The sequence below is a fragment of the Octopus sinensis genome, linkage group LG3 (assembly GCF_006345805.1).
Source record: "Octopus sinensis linkage group LG3, ASM634580v1, whole genome shotgun sequence".
In the NCBI taxonomy this organism is placed as follows: Eukaryota; Metazoa; Mollusca; class Cephalopoda; order Octopoda; family Octopodidae; genus Octopus; species Octopus sinensis.
In genome coordinates, this window is record NC_042999.1 from 74437799 (window position 1) to 74463289 (window position 25491).

The following is a 25491-nucleotide window of genomic DNA, read 5'->3' on the forward strand; positions in this document are numbered from 1 at the left end:
AAACGATCACAGAATAAATATAAACAGGAATAGAGGAAATCTAGGACAACAACAAGAACAAAATACAACCACGTTTCCCCTCCTACAATCAAACAACGTAGACAGAACCATGAAAAAACACCAAATAACGCCAACATGAAATATGTATCCTCTGACCAAGTGGCAAACCAAACAAGTAACTCTTTTTTACTGACATACCTAGAAAATATGAAGGCCGACCTAAGCCAGGAGATCCAGCGAGCTATCACCAACCATCTATGCAAATCACAAGGACCACTCACCTATTACCAACTTCCCTTACCTCGACATTCCTGTTAAATGTACGTGGCATCAACCCATCAATTATTGCCCCAAAATGGAAGATCCCATATATAGAGTTGGCTTGCCGAAATGGCACATTGCTTCCTTTTCTTTATCCTTACCGAGACTCACCTGAACAACACCCATATGGACGCAGAGGTGAAAATAAAAGATTTCACCATTGTTCGTGCGGATCGCACAGACCGAAATAAGGGAGGGACAGCCATCTTCATCCATGACTCCTTTTCACTTGATGCCAAGGACATTTTTTCCAATGGCTACTGTGAATTGGTATCACTATACAACAAAGCCAAGGACATAACCATTGTTGGTCTTTACAGGCCTCCCCAGGCACCTCTAAAGTACTTTGAAGAGTGCCTTAGCAAAGTCAAGTCCTTCCTTCGGAAGTACCACTCCGCAAACATACTAGTGATGGGTGATTTTAACCTCCCTCATGTGAACTGGCCCACAAATACTCTGAAGTTAGGCAAGTGCTCTACATCAGATAGAGCAGCAGCAGAACTGCTCTTTAATCTGATGGATGAGTATTTCCTGACTCAGCTAGTGCTTGACCCAATGAGACAGAATAAAACGATCTTGGATCTGGTATTGACCAATCACTCTAGCTATGTTCACAGTATTTCAGTCGAAAAAACTCTCCTCTCAGACCACGACATGGTACTCTGCAATCTTAATTCCCAACATATAAAATCCAAACCAGCCAACCCCACTCCATGGCACCCATTTGACAACATAAACTTCCACAAAGCGGACTGGGGAACAATCAGAAAGGATCTGTCTTCCATCGACTGGTCTTTTACTCTCAATTCCTCTCATATTGAGACCGCGTGGCAGCACTTTGAAAACATTGTCACCTATACATGCTCTAAACACGCTCCCAAGAAATCTACTAACACAAACAGAAACTGGCTCCCTAAAAAGAAAAAAACACTCATCAGGCGCATCAAAAGACTCAACAAAAAATCAACCAATTAAAATATTCCCACACACAACATCCCCATTCAACAACAATGAAAAGACTAGAGCTGGAAAAACTTCATCTGCAGACCAACATGAAAACCTCCATTGAAAATCAAAGAGCTGTGGAGGAACAATGGGTAATCAAAAACATCAAACAGAACCCAAAAGTGTTCTATCCTTATGCAAATAAGCATAGAACCACTGTCTCACCCATTGGGCCATTGATTGATGATAACGGCATTCCCCAACATGATGCTAAAGAAATGGCAGAAATACTGCAGAAACAATACTGCTCTGTCTTTAGTGTTCCCACTGATATTGACGTAAGGGAAACGAACGAAGTTGACTCCCAACACAAGATCTCAGACATAACCTTCACTGCCACTGACATCGTAGCAGCAATAAATGAAGTCAAACATTACTCTGCTGTAGGCCCTGATAGATTTCCCGCTAGTCTCCTGAAGGAATGTAGATACCAACTTGCAGTCCCTCTGACCAACCTCTGGAGAAATTCGTTAGATGCAGGTTATATACTGAAACAGTTTTTATCCCAGTCGGTCATCCCGGTTTTCAAACAGGGAAACAGATCCCTCGCAGTCAACTATTGCCCAATCTCACTCACCTCCCACATCATTAAAGTGTTTGAAAGAGTGTTAAGATCAAGGATAGCTGACTTCCTGGAGACCCACAAACTCCTAAATGCAAATCAGCATGGCTTTCGCTGTGGCAGGGACTGTCTAACACAGCTCTTACACCACATTGAAGATGTACTCAAAGCCTTGGGAACAGGTTCGAACTCTGACATCATATATCTTGACATCAGTAAAGCGTTCGACAGGGTAGACCATAATATCCTACTCTCAAAATTGGCAAATGTTGGAATCCGTGGAAAAGTTCTACACTGGATTAAGTATTTCCTGGCGAATAGAACACAACATATTGTAGTTGATGGAGTCCACTCAAACCCAGCAAAAGTCACCAGCGGTGTTCCCCAGGGGACTGTTTTGGGTCCGCTACTCTTCATAATTTACATAAACGACCTTTCCAGTGTCGTACATTACTGCAAAGTGAAAATATTTGCTGATGACACTAAGCTCCAGCAAATCGTCAATGAAGAAGCAGACCGAACTCAACTTCAGTCTGATCTATATGCCGTGAGTCAATGGACAGACAGAAACAAAATGCAACTGAATGAGGGAAAATTTGAGCTGATGCATTTTGGAAGAAATTCCTCACTAAAACAACCATACTCTCTTCCTTCAGGGGAACCACTCACAGCCTCTAACAATATCAGGGACCTGGGTGTAATTGTTGATGACGATCTCAGTTGGAGTGCACACATCAACAAGAAGGTCGATATAGCTCATAGGATGAGTTCCTGGATCTTAAGAACTTTCCGGTCCAGAGAACAAGGTGTCATCATACCACTTTTTTCCTCCTTTGTATGGCCACACCTTGAATACTGCTGCCCACTGTGGTCTCCTCACACAAGACAAAACATCTCCAGAATTGAGTCACCCCAGAGGGCACTCACTAAACGAATTGAAGGCATGGCTGCTCTCGATTATTGGGATTGCCTTAAAGCTTTGAAACTTTACTCTCTCCAGCGTCGCCATGAGCGGTACATCATTTGTACGATGTGGAAAATATACCGCCAACTTTGCCCAAACGACCTAAACATTAGCTTCAAGGTTCATCCAAGACTGGGACCACGGGCCATACGTCCCCTGCATAATTCAAGATCACAACATACATGTACACTGCAACATAATTTCTTTTCCTCAACAGGCCCTGCCCTATTTAACATTGTCCCGAGGGAGATCAAAGAGGAAAAGGATCCCATCAACTTTAAACGGAGTCTGGATAGATTCCTCCAAAGAATACCAGATAAGCCACCCATAATTGGATACAACTCACTACTTGAACAAAACTGGATACAACTCACCCAACAAGAACTCACTACTTGAACAAAACTTGACTTAAACAGGATTCAAATAATCCTATCAGGTGGTGCTATTAAGTTAGACATGGCCTGGACCAATCTTTGGTCGAAACATATCTAAGTTTATATATATATATATATATATATATATACATATATATATATATATATGTGTGTGTGTGTGTGTGTGTGTGTGTGTGTGTATATGTGTATATATATATATATTAGACAAAAAGAGATAACAAAGCCAAGGCTGTGAGGAGTTTTCAGGACATTTATAAGGAAAGAGATATAGATATAATCTTACCGCTGTTTCTGGGATATTACGGATATCCCTTCATCAGAGACAATGTGAGATGGTTAAATAGAGGTAAATGTTTGAGTTCGAAATAAGGAATTATTGTTGAAAAGGAGGAGATAGGGAATATAGAGGGAAATAAGAGAATGAAAGTAGAAATAAAATATAAAACATTGTAGTTTCAGTTCCATTATTCGAGTAAAGTGGTGTGTAGAAATGGTAAAAATGTTCCCTGTACATGGTATGTAAGTTCCAATAGTAGTTCATGTTTAGTCATTTCTAAGTATGGAGCTGTGGATTCTGTGTTGCTCATTTGAAGTTGTTTTGTGGTGTGAATGAAAATTTGAGAATGTATTGGTAGTATTTGTAGATAGATGGGAGTGGGGAGATGTGTATGATTAGAATGAGGAGATAGGTTAGAATGAAGACAGGAAGAGAAAATGAGAGGAGGAAAGAGAGAAAAAAGGACAAAAAATAATATAAAGAGAGAGAAAAGAAGAGAGAGAAGAAAAAGTGAAAAGAGTGAAAAAAAGAAAAAAACAAAAGAAAAGAGAAATGTGAAGAAAGGGTGATAGAAGTAAGAAAAGGAGTGGTAGTTGGTGGTCAAGATAATGTGAGGGGAGGATGGAAGAGGAGTGGGGGAGATGTGGAAAGAAGAGATGAGAAGGGAGGGAGTGAATAAGTGCGAGATATGTGAGTAAGGGTGATATGACAGGGCTGTATTAAGGGATGGGTAGAGAAAAGGTATGGGTAGGGAGATACCAAAGTGAGTAGTAGTTTTAGTAGTAAAATTTAAAGTGGAGGGAGGAATACAAGGATGTCAAATTTCTATAAATAGATGTATGTGATAGGTTAGTGTGATAGGTGGAAGTCAGAGAGGAGGAAAGAAGGTATAATGACATACATACACATGCACACACGTACATACACATGTGCGCATATGCATACATACATATACACACACACATATATATACATATACATACATATGCATATACATACACGTGCATGCTCATATGCATCCACAAATGTATTCATACATGCATATGCATATGCATACATATACATATACATGCATATGCATACATATGTGCAGGCACATGCGTGCTTACACATAGTTACATGCATGTGCACATACAGGTACTTATGTATACATATATACACATACACACACTCACTCATGTATATTTGTACATACATATGCATGTACATACACACACACACATATATATGTACATACATATACCCACATATACATACAAACATACATACATACATACATACATACATACATACATACATACATACATATATACATACATACATAAAAAACTCACACACACATTTACACACACACGTGTATCTACTTATATGTCCATACATGTAGTATTAAATGAATGAGATCCTTAAAATAAGATAGGGGAGTTAAAAAATTAAAGATTAAAAATTAAAATGGAACCAGTTCTCATATGCTACTCATATCTGCACTCAGTCTGCTTAGGAGGTTGTTGTGTTTTAGCATATGTGCTGCTTCTTTTAGTTTTCGTAGCAAACTCACCACACACCCCTTCAGGTAGGTGGCCCTGCTCGATCTGTAGAAAAGGTGTAGGTAGAAACTCCATAAGATGTACCCAGTGTAAGCTATGGACACATAAGAGTTGCCGCAATATCAAAGGAAAATTAATTGAGAAGATAGCTTTCGTGTGTGGCGGATGCACAGGGCAATAGACACCATTAATACTCAGAAAACAGATTCTATTACACTCCTTGGGGAGAAACTAGAAGTAGTTGATAGCTTCTGCTACCTCGGTGACCAAGTCAGTAGCAGGGGTGGATATTCAGAGAGTGTTACCACTAGAATAAGAATAGCCTTGGCAAAGTTTAGAAAGCCTATTTGCATCTATTTTTCTGTCAGTTTGAATAGTGAAGTTTCAGAGGAGTGGGATGTGATCATTTTTAAGCACTGGAGGTGGTTTGTGTTCCCACCAGTTTTTATCATTGGGCAGGTCATAGTTTTTGCAAATTACCCAGTGAATATATCGTGCTGCTCTATGATGCCTGTTGAGATACTCTGTAGGTGCAAGAAGACTGCTCATGGAGACAACATGATCAATGGTTTCATTTTGTTGTTGACATACATGACATGTTTGTATATTGCTGTTCTTTAATATATTGACCTGATAGTTCCTTGTAGGTATGCATTGATCTTAGATGCTATGATAAACCCTTCTGCTTCTGATTTTAAGCCAGAAGACACTAACCATTGATGGGTAAGGGCTTTGTCAACATCAGCACTATTAGCTCTCTATTATTATTATTGTTGTTGTTGTTGTTGTTGTTAATAATAATAACAATAATAATAATAATACCAAAGTAATACACATACATTTTAATAAGCATTTTTATTGTATAAACATTTATGAAATGAGAAGGGATCCTGAAATACTTGTGGCCTTATATATGTATGTATATATTAATGTGTGTGCGCGTGTGTATCGTTAATGAGCATATAAATCTCTGAACAAGAAATATGCAATTTATGAACACATTATAAAGAACTCAGTGAAAAATACAAGAAATATTGTCCTGATCAGAATACTGATATAGTAAGTCTCTATCATTTAGTACACTAAAATAAAAAAAACACATGACACATATTAAGATGCTTACTATAGGCATTAAATTATCAGGCCTGAGACATGTACATCTGAAATGAAATATGCTCTCTGAGCCAAATTATGTGACTCTTCTTACAGTGGTATTACACTAAGTACAAAAAAGGATATTTTAAATTATTTTAGTTATTTTTTTTTAGGGACAAATGTTATTTAGAAAACTGATTGCTGCTAAATATGGGTGTGCTAAAACTTTGATGGCTACAATTGCATAATTTGGCTCTATTTGTATGTTTTTTGTTAAGGATGTTCAGGCATTAGGCAGATAATTTAATACCTAGCAATAAATATTTCAGTATATATAATAAAGGTCTTATTTTTGTGTACTCAATTGGAAGTATGAAATACTTAATATATAAAATCTGTGGCTGAAACAATATTTTATAGCTTTTTCATTTGCCAGAAGGAAAGCTAGGAGACAGGATTATTTAGCCAGAGGGGAAGCAGAAAAGAAAAATTTGCCAATGTTCTGTGTTGTGAGGACCAAAGACTTGAGATGTTTTGTGTTGCAAGACAGTGTGTGAGAGAGAATCGTGATGTCATAGGAGAGAAATGTGTCCACATGGATGACAGCTCACTTGCATTTAATGAGGCTGCTAGGAGCGAGACTTAGAGACACCACTATGAAAGGTTCCTAAATGAAGAGAATGAATGGGAGAAAGAGAGTCTGCCGAATTTCAACCCAACAGAGGGACCAGCTATCTGGATTGACAGTACCTTGGTAGATAAAGCAATTAAGGGTATGAAAACAGGGAAATCCCCCAGCACATCAGGAATCATTGCAGAGATGCTTAAAATATCTGGTGGTGTCAGCTATAGTCTAGTCACCCATATAGTCAACCAGGTGATACATGAAGAAGTCATACCCAATGACTGATGCAGCAGCACCATAGTCAATTGCTACAAAGATAAAGGTGATGCATTTAATACAGATAATTGCAGAGGTATCAAGTTGTTGGATCAGGTAACGAAAGTCATGGAGATGGTCATAACCCAACTAATTAGGGAGAGACTCAGTCTAGATGAGATGCAGTTTGGGTTTGTGCCAGGGAAAAGCACCACTGATGCTATATTTCTGGTAGGAGAGCAGTAGGAGAAATACCTAGCCAAAGATAAACCACTGTACCTGGCTTTCGTTGATATGGAGAAAGCCTTTGACAGAGTCCTCGATCCCTTATCTAGTGTTTAATGAGGAAACTAGGGATAGATGAATGGTTATTGTGAACTGTACAAGCCATGTACAGGGATGTTGTCAGTAAGGTGAGGGCTGGCAATGAGTATAGTGAAGAATTCCGAGTAGGAGTAGGGGCCCACCAAGGATCAGTCTTCAACCCCGCCTTATTCATCATAGTCCTCCAGTCAATAACAGAGGAATTCAAGACTGGATGCTCCTGGGAGTTTCTCTATGGTGATGTTCTTGCTATAATAGCTGAGTCACTATCAGAACTTGGGGAGAAATTTCAGGGGTGGAAGCAAAGACTAGAATTGAATGCCCTTAAAGTCAACTTAGCAAAAATCAAAGTCTTAATAAGTAGGATGGCAGACAAACTACAAATCCCTTCAGGTAGATGGCCCTGTTCAATCTGTAGAAAAGGCATGGGTAGAAACTCTATAAGATGTACCCAATGTAAACTATGTACTTATAAGAAGTGCAGCAATACCAAAGGAAGGTTGACTGGGAAGGTAGCTTTTGTGTGTGGCAAATGCTCAGGTGCTATAAGCACTGAAAATGTGCAGAAAACAGCTTCTGTCACATTCCAGGGAGAAAAACTACAAGTAGTTGATAGCTTCTGTTACCTAGGGGACCAAGTTAGTAGTAGGGGTGGATGCTCTGAAGGTGTAACTGCTAGAATAAGAATAGCCTGGGCAAAGTTCAAAGAGCTCCTATCTCTGCTGGTGACAAAGGGCCTCTCGCTCAGAGACGCACATGTACAAACAGCCATGCTAAATGATAGTAAAACATAGGCCATGACTGCTGAGGACATGTGTAAGCTTTCAAGGAATGAAGCCAGTATGTTCTGCTGGATGTGTAATGTCAGCATGCATACTTGACAGAGTGTAAGTACCTTGAGAGAAAAGTTCGACCTAAGAAGCATCAGATGTGGTGTGCAAGAGAGATGACTGCACTGGTATGGTCATGTGTTGTGAATGGCTGAGGACAGCTTTGTGAAAAAGTGTCACACCCTAGCAATTGAGGGAACCTGCAGAAGAGGTAGACCCAGGATGACCTAGGATGAGGTGGTGAAGCATGACCTTAGAACATTTGGCCTTACTGAGACCTTTGGAGATATGCTGTGCTTGAGAAGACCCAGCAAGCCAAGTGAAATCATAATTATGGCCTATGCCAGTGCTGCATAAACAGCCCATTTAAGAGTACCCTTCAATCATTGGGCAATAAACTGTGCTTGCAAAGACCTGTTGAGGCAAGTGAAATTGTTGTTGTGGCCAATGACAGTACTGCCTGATTGGCTCCTGTGCTAGTGGAACATTAAAAACACCATTTGAGTATGATCATTGCCAGGGCCACCTGACTGGCACCTGTGCTGGTGGCACATAAAAAGCACCATTTGAGTGTGGTCGATGCCAAAACTGCCTGACTGGCACTCAGGCCGGTGGCATGTAAAAGCACCCGCTACACTCTTGGAGTGGTTGGCATTAGGAAGGACATCAAGTTGCAGAAACTTTGCCAGATGAGATTGGAGCCTGGTGCAGCCTTCTGGCTCGCCAGCCCTCAGTCAAACAGTCCAACTCATGCCAGCATGGAAAGCAGACGTTAAACACCGACGATGATGATGATACTCAAAGATATCCACAAATATCCACAAATCCAAGTAAGGTGAGAGTTAACTACAAGTACAATGACGAATTTGGTGTACCGGTAGGCATTTATCAATGACTCAGTTCACAGGTTCTTCCGTTTTATCATTGTCCTCCAGGCTATAACAGAAGAATTCAATACTAGCAACCTCTGGGACTACTATATGATGATGATCTTACTCTCATAACAGATTCTATATTAGAGATAGAAAAGAAATTCCAGGTGTGGAAGCAAAACCTGGAATCTAAGGGCCTTAAGGTTAACTTAGTAAAGACTAAGGTTTTAGTAAGCAAGAAAATAGACAAGACCCTACACACTTCAGGTAAGTGGTTGGCTTTGTTTGATATGTAGGAAAGGTGTAGGTAGGAATTCCATGTCATGTACTCACTGCCGGTTATAGACATACAAGAGGTGCAGTGGAATAATAGGAAGATTAGCAGAGAAAGTAGTGTTCATATGTAGAAAATGCACAGAAGCCATAAAAACTACAGATATTCAGGAAATTGATTCTCTCAAATGCCTAGATAATTTATGCCACCTAGGGGAACAAATTAGTTATGGGGGGGGGGGAGATGTACAGAAAGTGTAATACCTAGAATAAGAATAGGATGGAGGAAATTCGGAGAGCTTTTATCTCTGTTGGCAACCAAATGTCTCTCTCTCTCTCTCTCTGAGTGAAAGGAAGACTGTATGAGGTATATATACAAACAACAATTCTACATTGTAGTAAGACATGGGCCTTGAATGCAGAGGACATGCAAAGGCTAGAGAAGAATGAGGCTAATATGCTCCACTGGATTTGCAATGTAAGTCTACATGTACGACAAAGTGGTAGTGCATTGAAAGAAAAGTTTGGCATAAGAGGAATTAGATACTGTGTGTGAGAGAGAAGACTGTGTTGGTTTGGTCTTGTGATGTGGATGGATGTTGACAACCTGATAAAGAAGTGCTAATAATTCAATGTGGATGAAACTCATGGAAGAGAGGGAGACTCAGGAAGACATGGGATGAACTACCTCAGGACGCTGAACCTTTTGAAGGAGATGACAAAAGACTGAGATATCTGGTGCCTTACTGTACTCAAGAAGACCTGTCCTCCTAGAAGTTAAGACCACTTCCCCCGATGAAGAGGACTGGCCTGCAAGAGCACTCTTCTGGCACCATGAAAAAGTGCTTGTTCTGGTGCCACGTTAAAAGCATGCAGCACACACAGTGTAAGCCGGTTGGTGTTAGGAAGTGCATCCAGCCATAGAAACCAAGCCATAATAGACTGGAACCTGGTGTCACTCTCCTACCTGCCAGTTCTGGTCAAACCGTCCAACCTATGCCATCATGAAAAACAGACATTAAAGGATGATGATGATGATATCCTTCTCACAGAGAATGTTTCTTTTTATCCTGAGATACTTTATTTCATTTATTTTTTGTTCTCGTTCAGAAGTAAGTTGATTTTAAACTGTTTCATAATCTAACTGTGACCCTGTTCTATCCACAGATCCAGTCGGTGGCTAACTGTAGGTTGTCTCATACAAACTCACTGCTGTTTTCTATATTATAGAACTTGATCTTCACCCTCATCTTGACATAGGCATCACCTAATATGAGATGCTTCTGCATGTAATACAGAAGTCAAGGATGATTTGTGTAGTTTTGAATTCCTATAGATTTTAGTTAATCTGTCAAATTTTTTCTTTGCATTTCCATGTTTTGTTTTGTTGATATATATTTGACATTCTTTAACAAAATATAAAATATTTTGCCTACAGTAACAGAGAGTTATGAAAGGATAAACATTTGAATTTTAAATGAAAATTAAGCAAAAGTTAATATTGTATGAATGTAAAGAATATTCACCTTAAATAGATATTGTCTTTTATAGTATAGATACATTATAAGTAGTAATACACATATTGATAGAACGATAGATTTAATTAAAATAGCAATAACTTTTTAACATTACAAGAATAATAACAGATATAATAAATATTGCATAAAATATTTACTTGGCTCCTAATTCCGAACAGATGTCATTCACCATGTCATCTGAGAGAGAGTTCCTACAAACTGGTATGTAGTCTGACCCATAAAGCTTGTTCACTCTTCCAGACATCAAAGTTCGGCCATGAGTTAATTTAAACTCCCGTTTTACACCTATATTAAAAAAGAAGAATTCTGATTAAGTTGTTGATTAGTTTGGATAATGAATGAAGCTAATACAGTATTAGCTTTGTGTTTTTATGGATGACATTGAAATACTGCAGGAATTTGCTTTGCCATTCATTCACTATGGTCAATGAATTAAGTGTCAGTATTATACTATTTCCTTTTTTAAATTCAAATGACTATACAGAAATTGACTAACAAAATTGGTCTGTGCTCATACAGAGAGGTACAAAAGATTGGGTTAGTTAAGGACTCTTCTGATTAAGAAAAAATAAGACCTGTAACAATTCCTTGAGCAGTTAACATTCACAATTATAAGTTCACTAAATTCTATTAATCTGCTTTAAGTAGTTAGTAATCAGTTATCACATAATGTATTTCTGAAGAGGTCTTCTTGATAGAAAGAATCCTAACAATAGCTTTGGTTTTTGAATTCAGAAAGAGTTTGATTTATATAAGTATCTGAGTTGATTATCTTGACACATCTGATATCACTTCACATCTGATTTCATCCTAATCTTGTCTATCTTTGTCTTAAAATATCCTCCAATGAATGATGAAGAAGCACTTGTATCATCTATGTTTGAATGATACAATCTAAAGGAAACTGCATGCTACTCTTAGACTTGCTTTACTATCATACATCTTCAAGGAGTAGCATCTATGAATAATAAAAGACAGAAGTTTGTAGAGCTTTCTACCAACTATTTTCTCTACTTCTAATATTTGTACTTTGTTGCCTCAAATCCTGATAAGCACTGTTGAATTTAACAGATTAGCATATCAGGCAATAAATCTTTGAAAGGAGATCCTCCAATTTAGTAATTATATAAAAAAAAATTAATAATTCTATACAGTAAATAAATAATTGTATATCTTTATTGGGAAACTCATTACTGGTACACAGAGGACATCATAAACTCATAAAAACCTAGGGCTGGGATTGTAAAGAGAGTACAATGCTTCTCATTCACTGAGTTAGTACAGGTTAATATGCCTACTATCTTGGTGGCAGAACAACACTTTTTGTGTTGACAGTTTTAATGACCAAAATACTGGTAGTGAACTTGCAATAAAAATTTATTTTAACTGAACAATAGCAAATTTTATCAAAATAACTGGTATCATAGTGAAAATGTAAACAGAAGGGAGGAGATTGTTCCTCTGTAACATCCACTCCATTCTTAAGATATGCTAGCATATATAAATTCCAACAACTTCAGGAATGTTAAGGAATGTTAAAATATAGATATAGTAAGAAGCTTGTGCAAGCAATATTTTCCTAATTACAGCAGCTTTCAGTAAATCTGATGGCTTAAGTGAATTCCTTTTTGGCTAATGATTAGTGGATATACACTCCATTATCACTCAACAGCAGAGAAGTAGAATAGGAGTGGAATCTTCTACCAAAAGATTTGACATGGTTAATCACATACATTTATATTATGATCTCATGCAGCCTTGTTGCACCACCAAATTTAGCAAGATGATTTCTATATAGATTTTGTCATAAAATTGATCAGTTTTTTTTTTTGGAAGGTTTCCTTACTATTACCCCTAAGGTCTTTGGAAATCGCATGCATAGGTGCTCAGATAGGCATTATCTCAGGTTTATATAACAAAGGGCAAACTACTGAGTAATTTCAAGGTTACATATCAATAGGGCGGTATTCTGATACCCACATAGTTTTCTTTTTACCTATTACTTCATTCTTATTTGGTTCTTACTGAAGAATCTACTGCAAAGATACAAAAATATTTATAGTCTGGAAGAATGGTCTATGAAGTCAAAAGGTCACTAATTTAACATAGCAAAGACCAAATAATAAGAATCAGCAGATGTAAAAACCACTGTAACATATGAAAAATGATCTTGTTCAGAGAGAAATCAGCTCTTGAATATTGAGCAAGACCATTTTTTTAATTTATCAAAGTTGAAACAATGTGTTGGGGAAAATATAGCAGGATTTTAAACATTAAGTGTATAAGAGCATTAAGTGTTGTACAAGTTGTTTAAGAGCACTCATTAAAGGAAATCAAGGAATTCATTGGATGGATTGCCATATTTAGTAGATATTTTCTGCTTACAAGGTAACATAGCTGAGAAAGAAGGTATTTAGGCTGTTATATTCTAGAGAAAGAAAGGGTTGGAAGTTGTTAAAGAATTGTTACTTCTGTTGGCAACAAATTATGTATCTCTCCATTTAAGAAGCAGATTCTTGAAGCCTGAGTAAGAAATGCAATGATGCATAGAAGAACATCATGTACCCTGGATGTGAAAGATTTGATGAGTTTTGAGAAGACTGTGTTGAGTATGATTTCATTGATATGCAATGTTAATTAGCATGAAATACTGGGCAGAAGTGAACTTATAATACAACCGAGAATTAGAAGCATCAGTTACGTTACAGTGTACAGGGTGGAATTGACAAGTTATGAGCATGTATCTGACAGATGTATATGTTGATAGATGCAACAAGAATCAGCTGAAAAGTTTATAGGCTAACCAAAATACTCTCATTGAATGTGACCAAATGGGTTTTATTTTTCAACATAGTTTCCCTTGTGATCTCCACACTTCTCCCTTTGCCATTACAGTTCTTGGATTCCTTTGGTGAAGAAGCTTTCATCCTGTTGGTTAAAAACAGTCAACAATAGTAGATGTGATATCAGCATCACTGTGATACTGATTCCCAGCTAAGTGATTTTTCATGTAGGGGAACAGCTGATAGTCAGAGGTGTCCAAATCAGGAGAATAGGGAGGATGATCACCCAGTTCAAAGTCATTGTCATGCATGATGGATTTGTGTGCTGGAGCATTGTCCTAAGGAAAGAAGACCCCTTTCATCGATTTTCCTGGGTACTTTATCTTGATAGCCTTTTGTAACTGCCTCAGCAAATTGGTATAGTACTCTCTGTTGATAGTGTAGACCTTTTTAAGATAATCAATAAACACAATGCCTTTTGCATCCCAAAACACTGAGATCCTAACCTTCCCTGTAGATGAAATAACCTTGGCTTTCTTTGGAACAAGTAGGGAGGGGTGTTCCCACTGTATAGATTGTTTATTTATCTCTGGCTCAAAATGATGAACCTAACAGTCATCCTGGCTTAGAAAATTATCAAGGAAACCAGCTAGATCTACCTCATACAATGTCTGATTTTCCCCAACTCTCTCACAGGATATGCTAATAGCATTGGCTATATGATTTATAGTCAATCTCCTGTCATCCATCACCATTTAAAAGCAACCAGTATTTTCCTCAGTGATGTCCAGACCATGGGACAGCTTCAAAACTCTCCCTTCCCCCTCCTAAATTCAGCTGCCCACTTTTGCACAGTTGATAAAGCTTTGGTATCATCCCCTAATGTAGCAACCATGAATACTGTTGGGGGCTAAACCCTTTTCCTTCACATACTTGATAACATGATGATGCTAAATTTTGCTCACTTGCAAGAGAAGTCACTTCTAGTTACTTTGAAGTCTTCTTTGAGCAATCAGATGTCAGATTAGCTGGAAATAAACAATGTAGTTACCACTAAGAAGAACTGAAATTAACGTATGACAGATTTCATAGCACTAGCATCACTCCTCTATAGTCAGCCTATGAACATAGACAGCCTATATTATATACAAGCTCACCCTTGTATATAACAACAATACTAGAATTAAGATAAAGGATTTATTCTTGTACACCTCTTCAGTTCAAACCAGCATAGAAGTACAAGGTACAGGCATAGATGTGAGGTTAAGAAGTTTCTTTCCAACCACATGGTTTTCAGGTTCAGTTTCACTGTACTGCATGACACTTTGGACAAGTATATTCGACTATAGCCCTGGACCAAACATAATTTGATAGACAGAAATTGAAAGAAGCTCATTGTGTGTGTTGTTGTTGTTGTTGTGGTGGTGGTGGTGGTGGTGTGTGTGAGTGTGTTTGTGTGTGTGTGTGTGTGTGTGTGTGTGTGTGTGTGTGTGTGTGTTGGGTGTTCTTGTTTTGACAGCATCTAGCAGTTGTAATCAAGTGATGGTCTTTTGTTTCCAATCTTCCATGAAGACATGTCTGGCCATGAGGAAATATTTACTTGAAACAAGTGAGAACAACAAGAAAGCTATCCAAATTTTAAGTATATAAAAATGGACATTAAAACACTGATGAGGACGATGATGATGGTTGTTGTTATTTGTAAGCCTCATAAAGCTGCATTTAATTGCATGGAGTACAGTATTACAAAAGAGTCTGGGTTTATTGTTCTTTTTCCCTACTGTCCACTTTATTTCTGAACACCTTGATGCTGATGAAGGTGATGAAAGTGATAATAGTGATAGTACTTAAGATACGAGTGTTATCATTTTTAAGATGTAAAAAATAATTTCTTTAAAAGGCTAAAAGGGCTCTTAATAAAAAAAGAGAGTAAATATTAATGCAATTTAAATATTTTTGAGCAAAATCAAATATAAATAAAACTTACCTGAGCAATTATATTCATCTTCTCCATTGGGACAATGATCTATACCATCACATTTTTCAGAAAAAGAATAGCATGTGGCATTGTTATTACAAGGATACCAGTTTTCTTCACAACCTTTTGAAGAAAAAAGAAATAATGATTATAAATACTATTGAAATTTATGAAATCACACTCATTTTTTTTTAATCAAGCAAACTTTCTAATTATAAATTATAACATATTCATAAAATATAGAGTTCAAAACCTAGGTAAGGCTGTAAAAAAACACAAGGTAAAAGTTTTTATTTTTTATTCTTTTCGAAATTGCTCTTAAATGTGGTTTTGGTCATTTTGACTGCTCCTTCTAGCATGTAAGACTGCCTGTTAAGGGTCGTCTCTTTTGTGTTTAAATGTACACTAATTTCATAAATTATAACATATGTGACATTTTAAAAAAATTATTTTTTAATAAGTTTTCAAATATTAAAAAAGATCAATAGGCAAATTCAATTTGTCTCTAGGTTTTGGTATGTATTTGGATCAGAGTGGTGAAAAAGCTTAATCTTTCTGACTTAGTGCTGGTGCCGCATAAAAAGAACCGGGGCTGGTGCCATGTAAAACTACCCTGTACACTCTTTGAAGTGGTTGGCTTAGACAGGGAAACATAAGAAGAGATTAATATTTTTTAAAATATAAAAATACTCTCTTGTAGGTTAACTATATGCTATTGTTCCAATTCCTAGAAACACATCAAAGAAATTGTTAGGGTCATTATTATGTCATTGCTCAAGGTGGTGAACTGGCAGAACTGTTAGCGTACTGGGCAAAATGCTTAGTGGAATTTTGCTTGTCTTTTTGTTCTGAGTTCAAATTCTGCTGACGTTGACTTAGTCTTTCATTCTTGTGGGATTGATGAAATAATGTACCAGTGGCGCACTGGGGTCAATGTAGTCAACTAGTCCTCCCACTCCCAAAGTTTCAGGCCTTGTACCTAGAGTAGATAGGATTATTATGTCATTGCTAATAATTTCGGTTGCCTTCCTTTGGATGTGGTCTTAGATGTCTCTGTGTGTTGCAGTGGCACTACCCCATATGTGGCAGCAGTATTCCATTGAGAGTCTCACCTGAGCTTCATGGAGGATTAGTAGTTGGAGACTGATGTATTTTGTGGTGCTGAAGAGGAAGCCAGTTTTTGCTATGTTCTCTTCTTTGTTGAGGATGTGCATTATCAGGGGAAATATATTCAATGATGATGTGCTGGAATTTGTTATGAAAATATGGAAGAAATGAAAGTTTTATTCCTGATAGATTATAAAAATGGAACTTTTGCAACTAATTTATGTTATCATTTATTTGATAAATTCTGTATATTTTCTGAAATACAAATATCAAGAAAAATAAAAATTTGAACAGTCTTACGTTTGTGTAAACATCTTCCTGGGATTATTGAAACACTGTCAAGTACCATTGCTCCAGATGTGCTGTTTCCCTCCTTTGAGTATGCAAAGTGAATGTTGTGAATTCCTCCAGCCAATGTGATATTGACACCTCTCCACATATCATAATCAAATTTAGAAAGGCTCATTAGGTAAGTATCATTGTCATAAACCGATACAGTACCATTTCCATAAAACATGTAATGAAAGTTAAAGCAGAAAGTCTCTTCAATTTCTATTTGAGGTACTGTAAACTTGCTTTCTTTACTATAATTTGACATTATATATTGGCCTGCAAAATAAAGTAATATTTCATTGTAAGTAAATATCATGACAAGAGACCAAGCATTTAAAGTGTGTAGGAAAATGAAAAGCTTATAGAATTTTATGATTTTATTTGCTGGGTTGGGAAAAAGAGGAAGTACCCATGATATTTGTGGTTCTTCCAAGACCAAAGAGATTCATGCCATTACTCTGTTTGCTTTTGTTTGTTTGTTTTTGAGAAAACAAACATGTGCAGGATAACCATCAGCAGAAAGGAAATTTCAGAAGGCTGATGTCTTGGAGAGGAAGGACTGAGCAATGTGGTTAGTACAGAACCTGGCAGAGTTGGACATTACATGGGTGATGAAAGGATGGATGGGTTGGGACTGCTTGAGTTGAGGTGGCATGAGACCATATTGTTCTGAGGAATAGGCTACTTTAGTGGTGGTATCAAAAGTAGAGAGAGACGACCACATGTTTGCAGGCCAGTGGCTAGAGTAAGACTCTGAGTAATATAATCCTTTCTACTCTAGGCACAAGGCCTGAAGTTTGACGGGAGGGCTAAGTTGGTTACCTTGACCCCAGTGCTCAACTGGTACTTAATTTATCAATCCCAAAAAGATGAAAGGCAAAGTCGGCCTCAGTAGAATTTGAACTCAGAATGTGAAGATGGGTGAAATGCCACTAAGCATTTTGCTTGGTATTCTAGTGATTCAGCCAGCTTGCTGCCTTACTCTGAAGTAATGTGAAGAAGTTGAGTGACTTTTCCTTGGATGCAATCTAGGATGTTTGTGTATGCAATAGTAATACTGTCCCAGATGTGAGAACAGCACATTCCACAACAAAAGATTTAAGGCCATTTTCCTTCATAAAACTGGAGTTGGCTTAATGTGTCCAATGATAATCTTTCCATTTTGTTTCATTGCCTTCATTTTCCCTCACTAATACCCTTGCCCTCATTTCCTCTGCATTAATCTTTAACAATGTCTGTTTTGTTCTTCCACTTTCCTCTGACTCCCTCCACATTCGTTTCCATCAATCCTCTCACTTAGTCACTTTCATCCATCCCCAGCATATGACCTAGTCAATTTTCTTTACAGCATCCATCACTAACTATATTCCTATTATCTGCACTTAGTTTGGTTGCATTCTTCTCTATTAGTGGTACTCAGTTCATCTACCAAACCATTCTAAGTTCTTTTCTTTCCAACCTTCTGTGCTACTTCACATTTATACAGGTCCCATAAATCATAACACTTGTTCCCATAAATCATAGTACTTCTTACTCATGATACATAAACCTCTCCATTTATTTTCAGTGGTACCCATCTTTTCATTACCATACAACTCACTTTCAGGAATGTCATCCATGTACATCCCACTCTAGCCACCATTGCCATTTGAAAGGTCTGAGGTAACCAAATGCTTTCTCACCTTTCATCTTCATACCATTTTCAAGACTCAGTTCAATTTACCCTCTAACTACAGCTCTCTCTATGCATATACTTAAATATAACTACCACATTAATCAATTTTCAATGAATTCACTCAGTGGATAGGGTACACTTAAACGAGTTTTAACACCCTTTATGCATACTGCACATGGTCTTTTCTTCTCATCACATGCTTCCCCACTTGCTAGTACCTATCCTTACAACTATGCACACTCTCTCATACACTGTCATCCCTGCTCTAAGCAATCCTTCCTATACTTTTTAACTCTCTTAATGCCCCAGTCACCATTTTGTGTGAAATCCTATCAAAAACCTCCTCCAGCCTAGAAACATTTTCTCTTTTAATTGCCTCACAATACTTAAAAAGAAAAGTACAATAGTTGTTCCTCTTTCTGATGTAAATGACCCAGCTTTTAACAAATAAACAGAACATTAATGACATTAAAGTCACTAATCTTCAAGAGCTGGTGAAAGAGATAGGCATTATCCCTTCCTGTAAATCTAACATATAAAAAGAAGATAAAAGCCTGTTTTTCATTACACTTCACTTCCTGTCTCATTCTCTTGATTACTAACTCTCATCTAACTTCATTCCATGCTCCATTAGATTAATTGCTCTAAATGAGCCACAGACTTAAGAATCACTTTTCTCATGAACAGAACAATTCTCAGAATATGACTTTTTCCCCAACCAGCCTATAAATCTCAGTAATTTTCTTCATACTTTAACTTTCCACAAGTTTTAACATACTTTCCAGAACTTTTCTCAGATCTCCTGCTTTTCAGTTTTTCAATTCTCTTATTAATTTCTCAAATACTTTTTCTATTATTTCCTCTGCCATTCCAAAAAGTGAATAGCTCTCTATGCTTTCATCCAATTGATTTCTCAAGTTGAACAGCCTCCCCACATATCCTTTTAATTTTCCCTTAGTTCCATCTTAGGTCACAATTTATTCCACTTCATCCTTCAAGCAGCTCACTCTTGTCACATTGCATCTCTCTCTGGTTGTTTTGCAATCTTAAATACCTCTCTCTGACCTTGCTCTCAATCTATATGTACTCTCTCTCTTTTACTCTTTTACTTGTTTCAGTCATTTGACTGTGGCCATGCTGGAGCACCACCTTTAATCGAGCAACTCGACCCCGGGACTTATTTGTTTGTAAGCCCAGTACTTATGCTATCGGTCTCTTTTGCCGGACCGCTAAGTAACGGGGACATAAACACACCAGCATCGGTTGTCAAGCAATGCTAGGGGGACAAACACAGACACACAAACACACACACGCATATATAATATACATATATACGACAGGCTTCTTTCAGTTTCCGTCTACCAAATCCACTCACAAGGCTTTGGTCAGCCCAAGGCTATAGTAGAAGACACTTGCCCAAGGTGCCACGCAGTGGGACTGAACCTGGAACCCTGTGGTTGGTAAACAAGCTACTTACCATACAGCCACTCCTGCGCCTATGAATATTTTTTAATGTACTTCTTTCTTTATAGCCTTCTTGCTGCTTTGTAACTTTCATGAGGTGTATCCTCTGCTACTGATATCCCATAACCTCTGCCATTCTCTGAACCTCTTCCCCTTGTCATCATCTTATCACCATCTTTCTGAGTGTCTTGGCGAGTCTCTGTTCATCCATACACACCATCACTAGTTACTAAAAATTATCCTTCAGTGACCTCTAACTATTTTCATGTTCAACGATTTCACCCTCAACTGTACTCAGCTTCTCATTTAAAGCCTCTCTCATTCTCACTCCTTTCAGTCTGACACTTTTATCTTTAATTGGTACTTCATCTGCTGAGCTCTCCTCCTTTTCTTACTCTGATGTCATACAAACTATATGATGCCTCCTCTCCTGGGATTACATTTGTACCTGTATTCTGAAGATTTCACCTGTCTCATTACATATGTGCCTTCAAGTTATCAACAAGTGACATCAACCAAACTGATGTATTAAATATGTGTATTATCTGCTTTCTTAAAGAGAAAATATAACAGATTAATAACTCTATCAACACATTCCAAAACTCTTTCATCCATACCATCCCTTACACCATATTTGTAATCCCTATAATCTTTCTCCAAGCCATGCTAATTTTCACATTCATTCAAGTCCCTTCCAACTACAATAACTTCCTCATCTTTCATATTTTCTCTCAGTTTCTCTATCAAATACCAAATCCATCCTCTTCAAAACTCTGAGATAATGTTCAGCAAGATCTTTCCAATCACCATTATCACCAACATTAGCTTTTCATTTGTTTTTATCAAAGCCACCACACTATCTACAAAATCTACATAAATCTAGGCACAAAATCCATATACATCATTTGGACAACCTCACTACCTAAATTCGTACTTCTGTCCTTGCCTTTCCCTCTTCACTCTCAAACAACTTCATTTCGATCTTTTGACAACATGATACCAACTTTCTTTTGATCAATGTGTCATCCACCTTCTCTGATCTCTCTGTCATCTTTCCTACATCCCATGTCCCAAATTTCAGGTGTCAATCTTTACAAGGGACCATCATAAAATGAGCTAATTTCTCCCTTGCTTTGACTATGTTCTCCAATTTGAGCTTGAGAAAAGGAAATGAGGATCTGCACAGAGTACATTGAATCATGAGCAATCCATATGTAATCACTCATCATGGGGTTCTTTTTGAGGCAGTGTTTTTCAGCTTGTTGCCCTTCCTGATTGTGACCCTTTTAACCACCTCTTATGATATGTTGCAATACAGTGTACCTATTCCAAATTGGGATATATGTAATTTATACTTTTGTTGGTAAGGAAAAAAGAAGTTTCTTTATGATATTTCATTGTAATGAAACATACATAGTACCTATACATTCATAAGATGAAATCATTTTGAGTATTGTCTACTAAATGTGCAAATATTGTGAAAAAAGATAAGCACAAGGGAATCATGAAAGCACATGTATTAATGAGAGTGAATACTGGATAGAGGTATAGCTGAGTGGGAAAAAATTAATTAATGAGAAGAAATGCCTGTAGAAGAAGCTAAATATAGACCTGAAAGGAAATAGCTAAATTAGCACCAAAAATCTTGAGTTTCATAGAAAAAATTATGCAATATTGATAAGCACTGAGAAATAGTTTATGGCAGACATCTCCAGTACATGTTATCATGGAGATATAAATATTGAAATAGCAAATAATTTAAATGTTGAAAGACATTTCACCTTCATATGTTCCTTCTGAATTATCAATTGATGGTATATCGCCAGACATTCCAGTAGATATCCACCATGCATTTTCTGGGTGACTTTTACAACCACACATATTAGTATCTTCAAAATCACATGAAAAGTATATTGCTGAAATTCAGAATAAGTTAAGATCAGTAAAGGAGCAAATAGTGACAATGACAATATTCCTGGTATTTCAATGATCTATCAGTAATCTAATGATTGATTATTGAACTTAGTTTCATTAGTATAAAATTTAGCTTGCAATTTTACATTTCATTAGTAATATAGATAACAATAGTAGTGATAGAAAGCTTAAACCATTATCCGAATTAAGCTTTTGAATCTGAACATAGAGACACTTTCTGTGAGCATATTTTTGCATGTCAGATCAGTTGTAATTTGTTTGTAGAAACAAAGTTTATTGTAGTTAGAAAGAAGTTATGAATTTTATTGTGGACTTGAAACCACCCCAGACTCTAAATCTGTAAATAGATGTGTTGGCCACAAAGCAAAATTATTTCCCCACATTTCTTTTTTTAATTTAAAGATATATCTGTAACAGATAGGTTATCAACATACTTATAAGTGTGAAAAATACATATTTTGAAGCAAACTCATATGAAGCAACTGTGTATTCACAAACTGTACTAAGTGATATGACAAGCTAGATAGTGCAACTAATAATGGAGAGAAAGGGAGAGAGAGAGAGGGGGTGGGGGAAGAAAAGAGAGAAAGAGAATGTGGTTTGGTTGTTTGGTTTCTTAGACATAGCAACAAATTTCTATCAAATCACATTTTCATGTCTTAAAGAAAAGAGGTTCACATTAGATAATGTAGTATAAATGAATTATATCTGAACAAAAAATAAAATGAACAGAGTGGTTCCATCTGATAATAGATTTGTTTGGTCAGATTTACTTGATAAAAAGACCTTGCACCAACTTACTATCACGTTTTATAGGTATTAGACAACTTTTTGCAAGGAAGAAACTTCAAATCTGCAGCACTCAGACTGATCAAATCTAATCAAACCAGCCAACACATCCCAGCATGGAAAATGGATATTAAAAGATGATGACGATGATGATTTGAAGATAGTTATTTATTCTTGACACCAGGTAAGTCAATTACAGTGGATGTATACATCAACCAACTGGATGAAATGCAAGGTCTGGTGAATATGGTGGATGACAGAGTACTTCCAAGTTCAGTTCTTGTAATTTGAGTAGTGTTCTTCATGCAACATGTGGTCAAGTATGTCTTGCAAGAGAATTGGCCTGTCTCTGTTGACCAATTTTGGTTCTTTAATTGCAAATTCACTCATCATTTCATCCAGTTGGTTGATGTATACATCCACTGTAATTGACTTACCTGGTGTCAAGAATAAATAACTATCTTCAAATCATCATCGTCATCATCTTTTAATATCCATTTTCCATGCTGGGATGTGTTGGCTGGTTTTATTAGATTTGATCAGTCTGAGTGCTGCACCATGTACTAGTGTCTGCTTTGGTATGATTTCTATAGCTGCATGATTCCCCTAATTCCAACTACTTCACAGAGTGTTTTGGGTGCTTTTTTTCCTGATATCAGCATTAATGAGGTTACCATACATCTCACAAGGCTAAAATCTTTTAATGTACTGAGGCTACTAGAGAAAAAGATAGATTTTATGCAAGAAGATTACTTCTAACAGTTTGAATCTCGTTTTAATCTGGTCTTTCTCTCTCTCTGTTGCATCATGGATGAGTTTTTGTCAAAGTTCTTCAACTCAAGATGGCAATACTTTGGCTAATGACACACATGTATCTATTTAAAAGATACTAACTAATAGCCAAATACTATTTCAGTTATCAAAGATATCTGGTTTAACTAGAACTTTCACAATGAGCTTCAATACTAGCTGTGATACAAGAAGTTTTAATTTTGGTAGTTCAAAGGGAGCTATCATGGGTGTTAGCAACCATCTATCAGGTCATTAAGAATGAAATGTCCAATTTTGAACTGAAAGTTTATTTTACTTTATCTCAACAAACTTGCACCTAAATTATCAACACAGTTTTGCCATTTTATTGGTAGCTCTTTTATGCTGGCAGCAAAGAATTCTGGAGAGCAAGAGGTGATGAAATCATGAAAGGCTGTTTTTGCATTTTCTTCAGATTTGAAGTTTCTTCCTTGTAAAAAGTTGTCTAATACCTATAAAACGTGATAGTAAGTTGGTGCAAGGTCTGGTGAATATGGTGGATGACAGAGTACTTCCAAGTTCAGTTCTTGTAATTTGAGTAGTGTTCTTCATGCAACATGTGGTCAAGTATGTCTTGCAAGAGAATTGGCCTGTCTCTATTGACCAATTTTGGTTCTTTAATTGCAAATTCACTCATCATTTCATCCAGTTGGTTGATGTATACATCCACTGTAATTGACTTACTTGGTGTCAAGAATCTGTAGTGGATGACACCAGCACTGGACCACCAAATAGACACCATTAGTTTTTTTTGGTGAATATTCTGCTTCGGATTGTGTTTTGGCATGTCATCTCTATCCAGCTATCATACAGAGCGCTTGCTATTGTTGAAAAGAATCCATTTTTCCTCACATGTAACAATTTGATATAAGAATGGTTCATGTCTATGCCATGACAGCAAAGAACAAGTTTCTAGATGGTGTGTTTGATGCTCATTCAGTTCATGTGGTACCCACTTGTCCAGTTTCTTTACCTTGCTGATTTGTTTCAGATGGTCGAATACAGTTGGAATCAAAATATCAAACCTTGCTGCTAACTCACACATAGTTTGAGATGTATCCGCTTCCACTACAGTTTTCAGCACATCATTATCCACCAGGGCTGATTTTCAAGAGTAAAGTCACCAGACCAGAACTTCTCAAACCATCAACGTACAGTACATTCATTCACCAGATCTTCACCAAACACCTCACTGATGTTTCAAGCTGTCTTGGATGCATTGGTTCCATAATGGAACTCACATTCATAAACAACACGAATTTTTTATCTTGCCATGGTTCACAAAAATGAGTTACAAGAGAAAAATCATAATATAATCAGACACTATGAATTGCATTTCGAAGAGTGATGATGTAACTTATCACTTTGTAAAACAAAGAATTGTCCAGATAACAACTGTCAAACTTGATGCATAACAAAATTGAGCATTTCATTCTTAATGACCTGATATTTTGTATAACACCAGAGTGACACTAGGAGCCATTATGATCTGTATGGTATACTCTTGACTCTGATGGGTTCTTGGAGGTTTTGTAAATATTTTGAGGGATTGGGAGTATCAAGAAAATGATAGACAAAATACTTTATAGTATTGAGTTATATATATTGCTTTACATTCTTAAGTTAACCTTGCCTTTTATTCTTCTGGGTTCAATAAAATTATCAGTTAAATAGTTAGGTTCATACATTTGTTTATATCCATTAGTCCAAATTTGTGACACTGTGCATATGTGAAAA

General features: G+C 37.0%; 1 protein-coding gene across 1 annotated transcript in view; it reads right to left on the reverse strand.

The window, feature by feature from the left end:
• The window catches only part of LOC115209480, a 447652-nt gene that overhangs the window by 364827 nt on the left and 57334 nt on the right, over positions 1-25491 (reverse strand). Inside the window, exons 12-15 of the mRNA XM_036501652.1 lie at positions 22002-22136; positions 17049-17357; positions 15647-15764; positions 11018-11161 (exon numbers count right to left, since the gene is read on the reverse strand). Of these exons, the coding sequence (XP_036357545.1) occupies positions 11018-11161; positions 15647-15764; positions 17049-17357; positions 22002-22136 (706 nt within the window). The remainder of the gene's footprint in view (positions 1-11017; positions 11162-15646; positions 15765-17048; positions 17358-22001; positions 22137-25491) is intronic.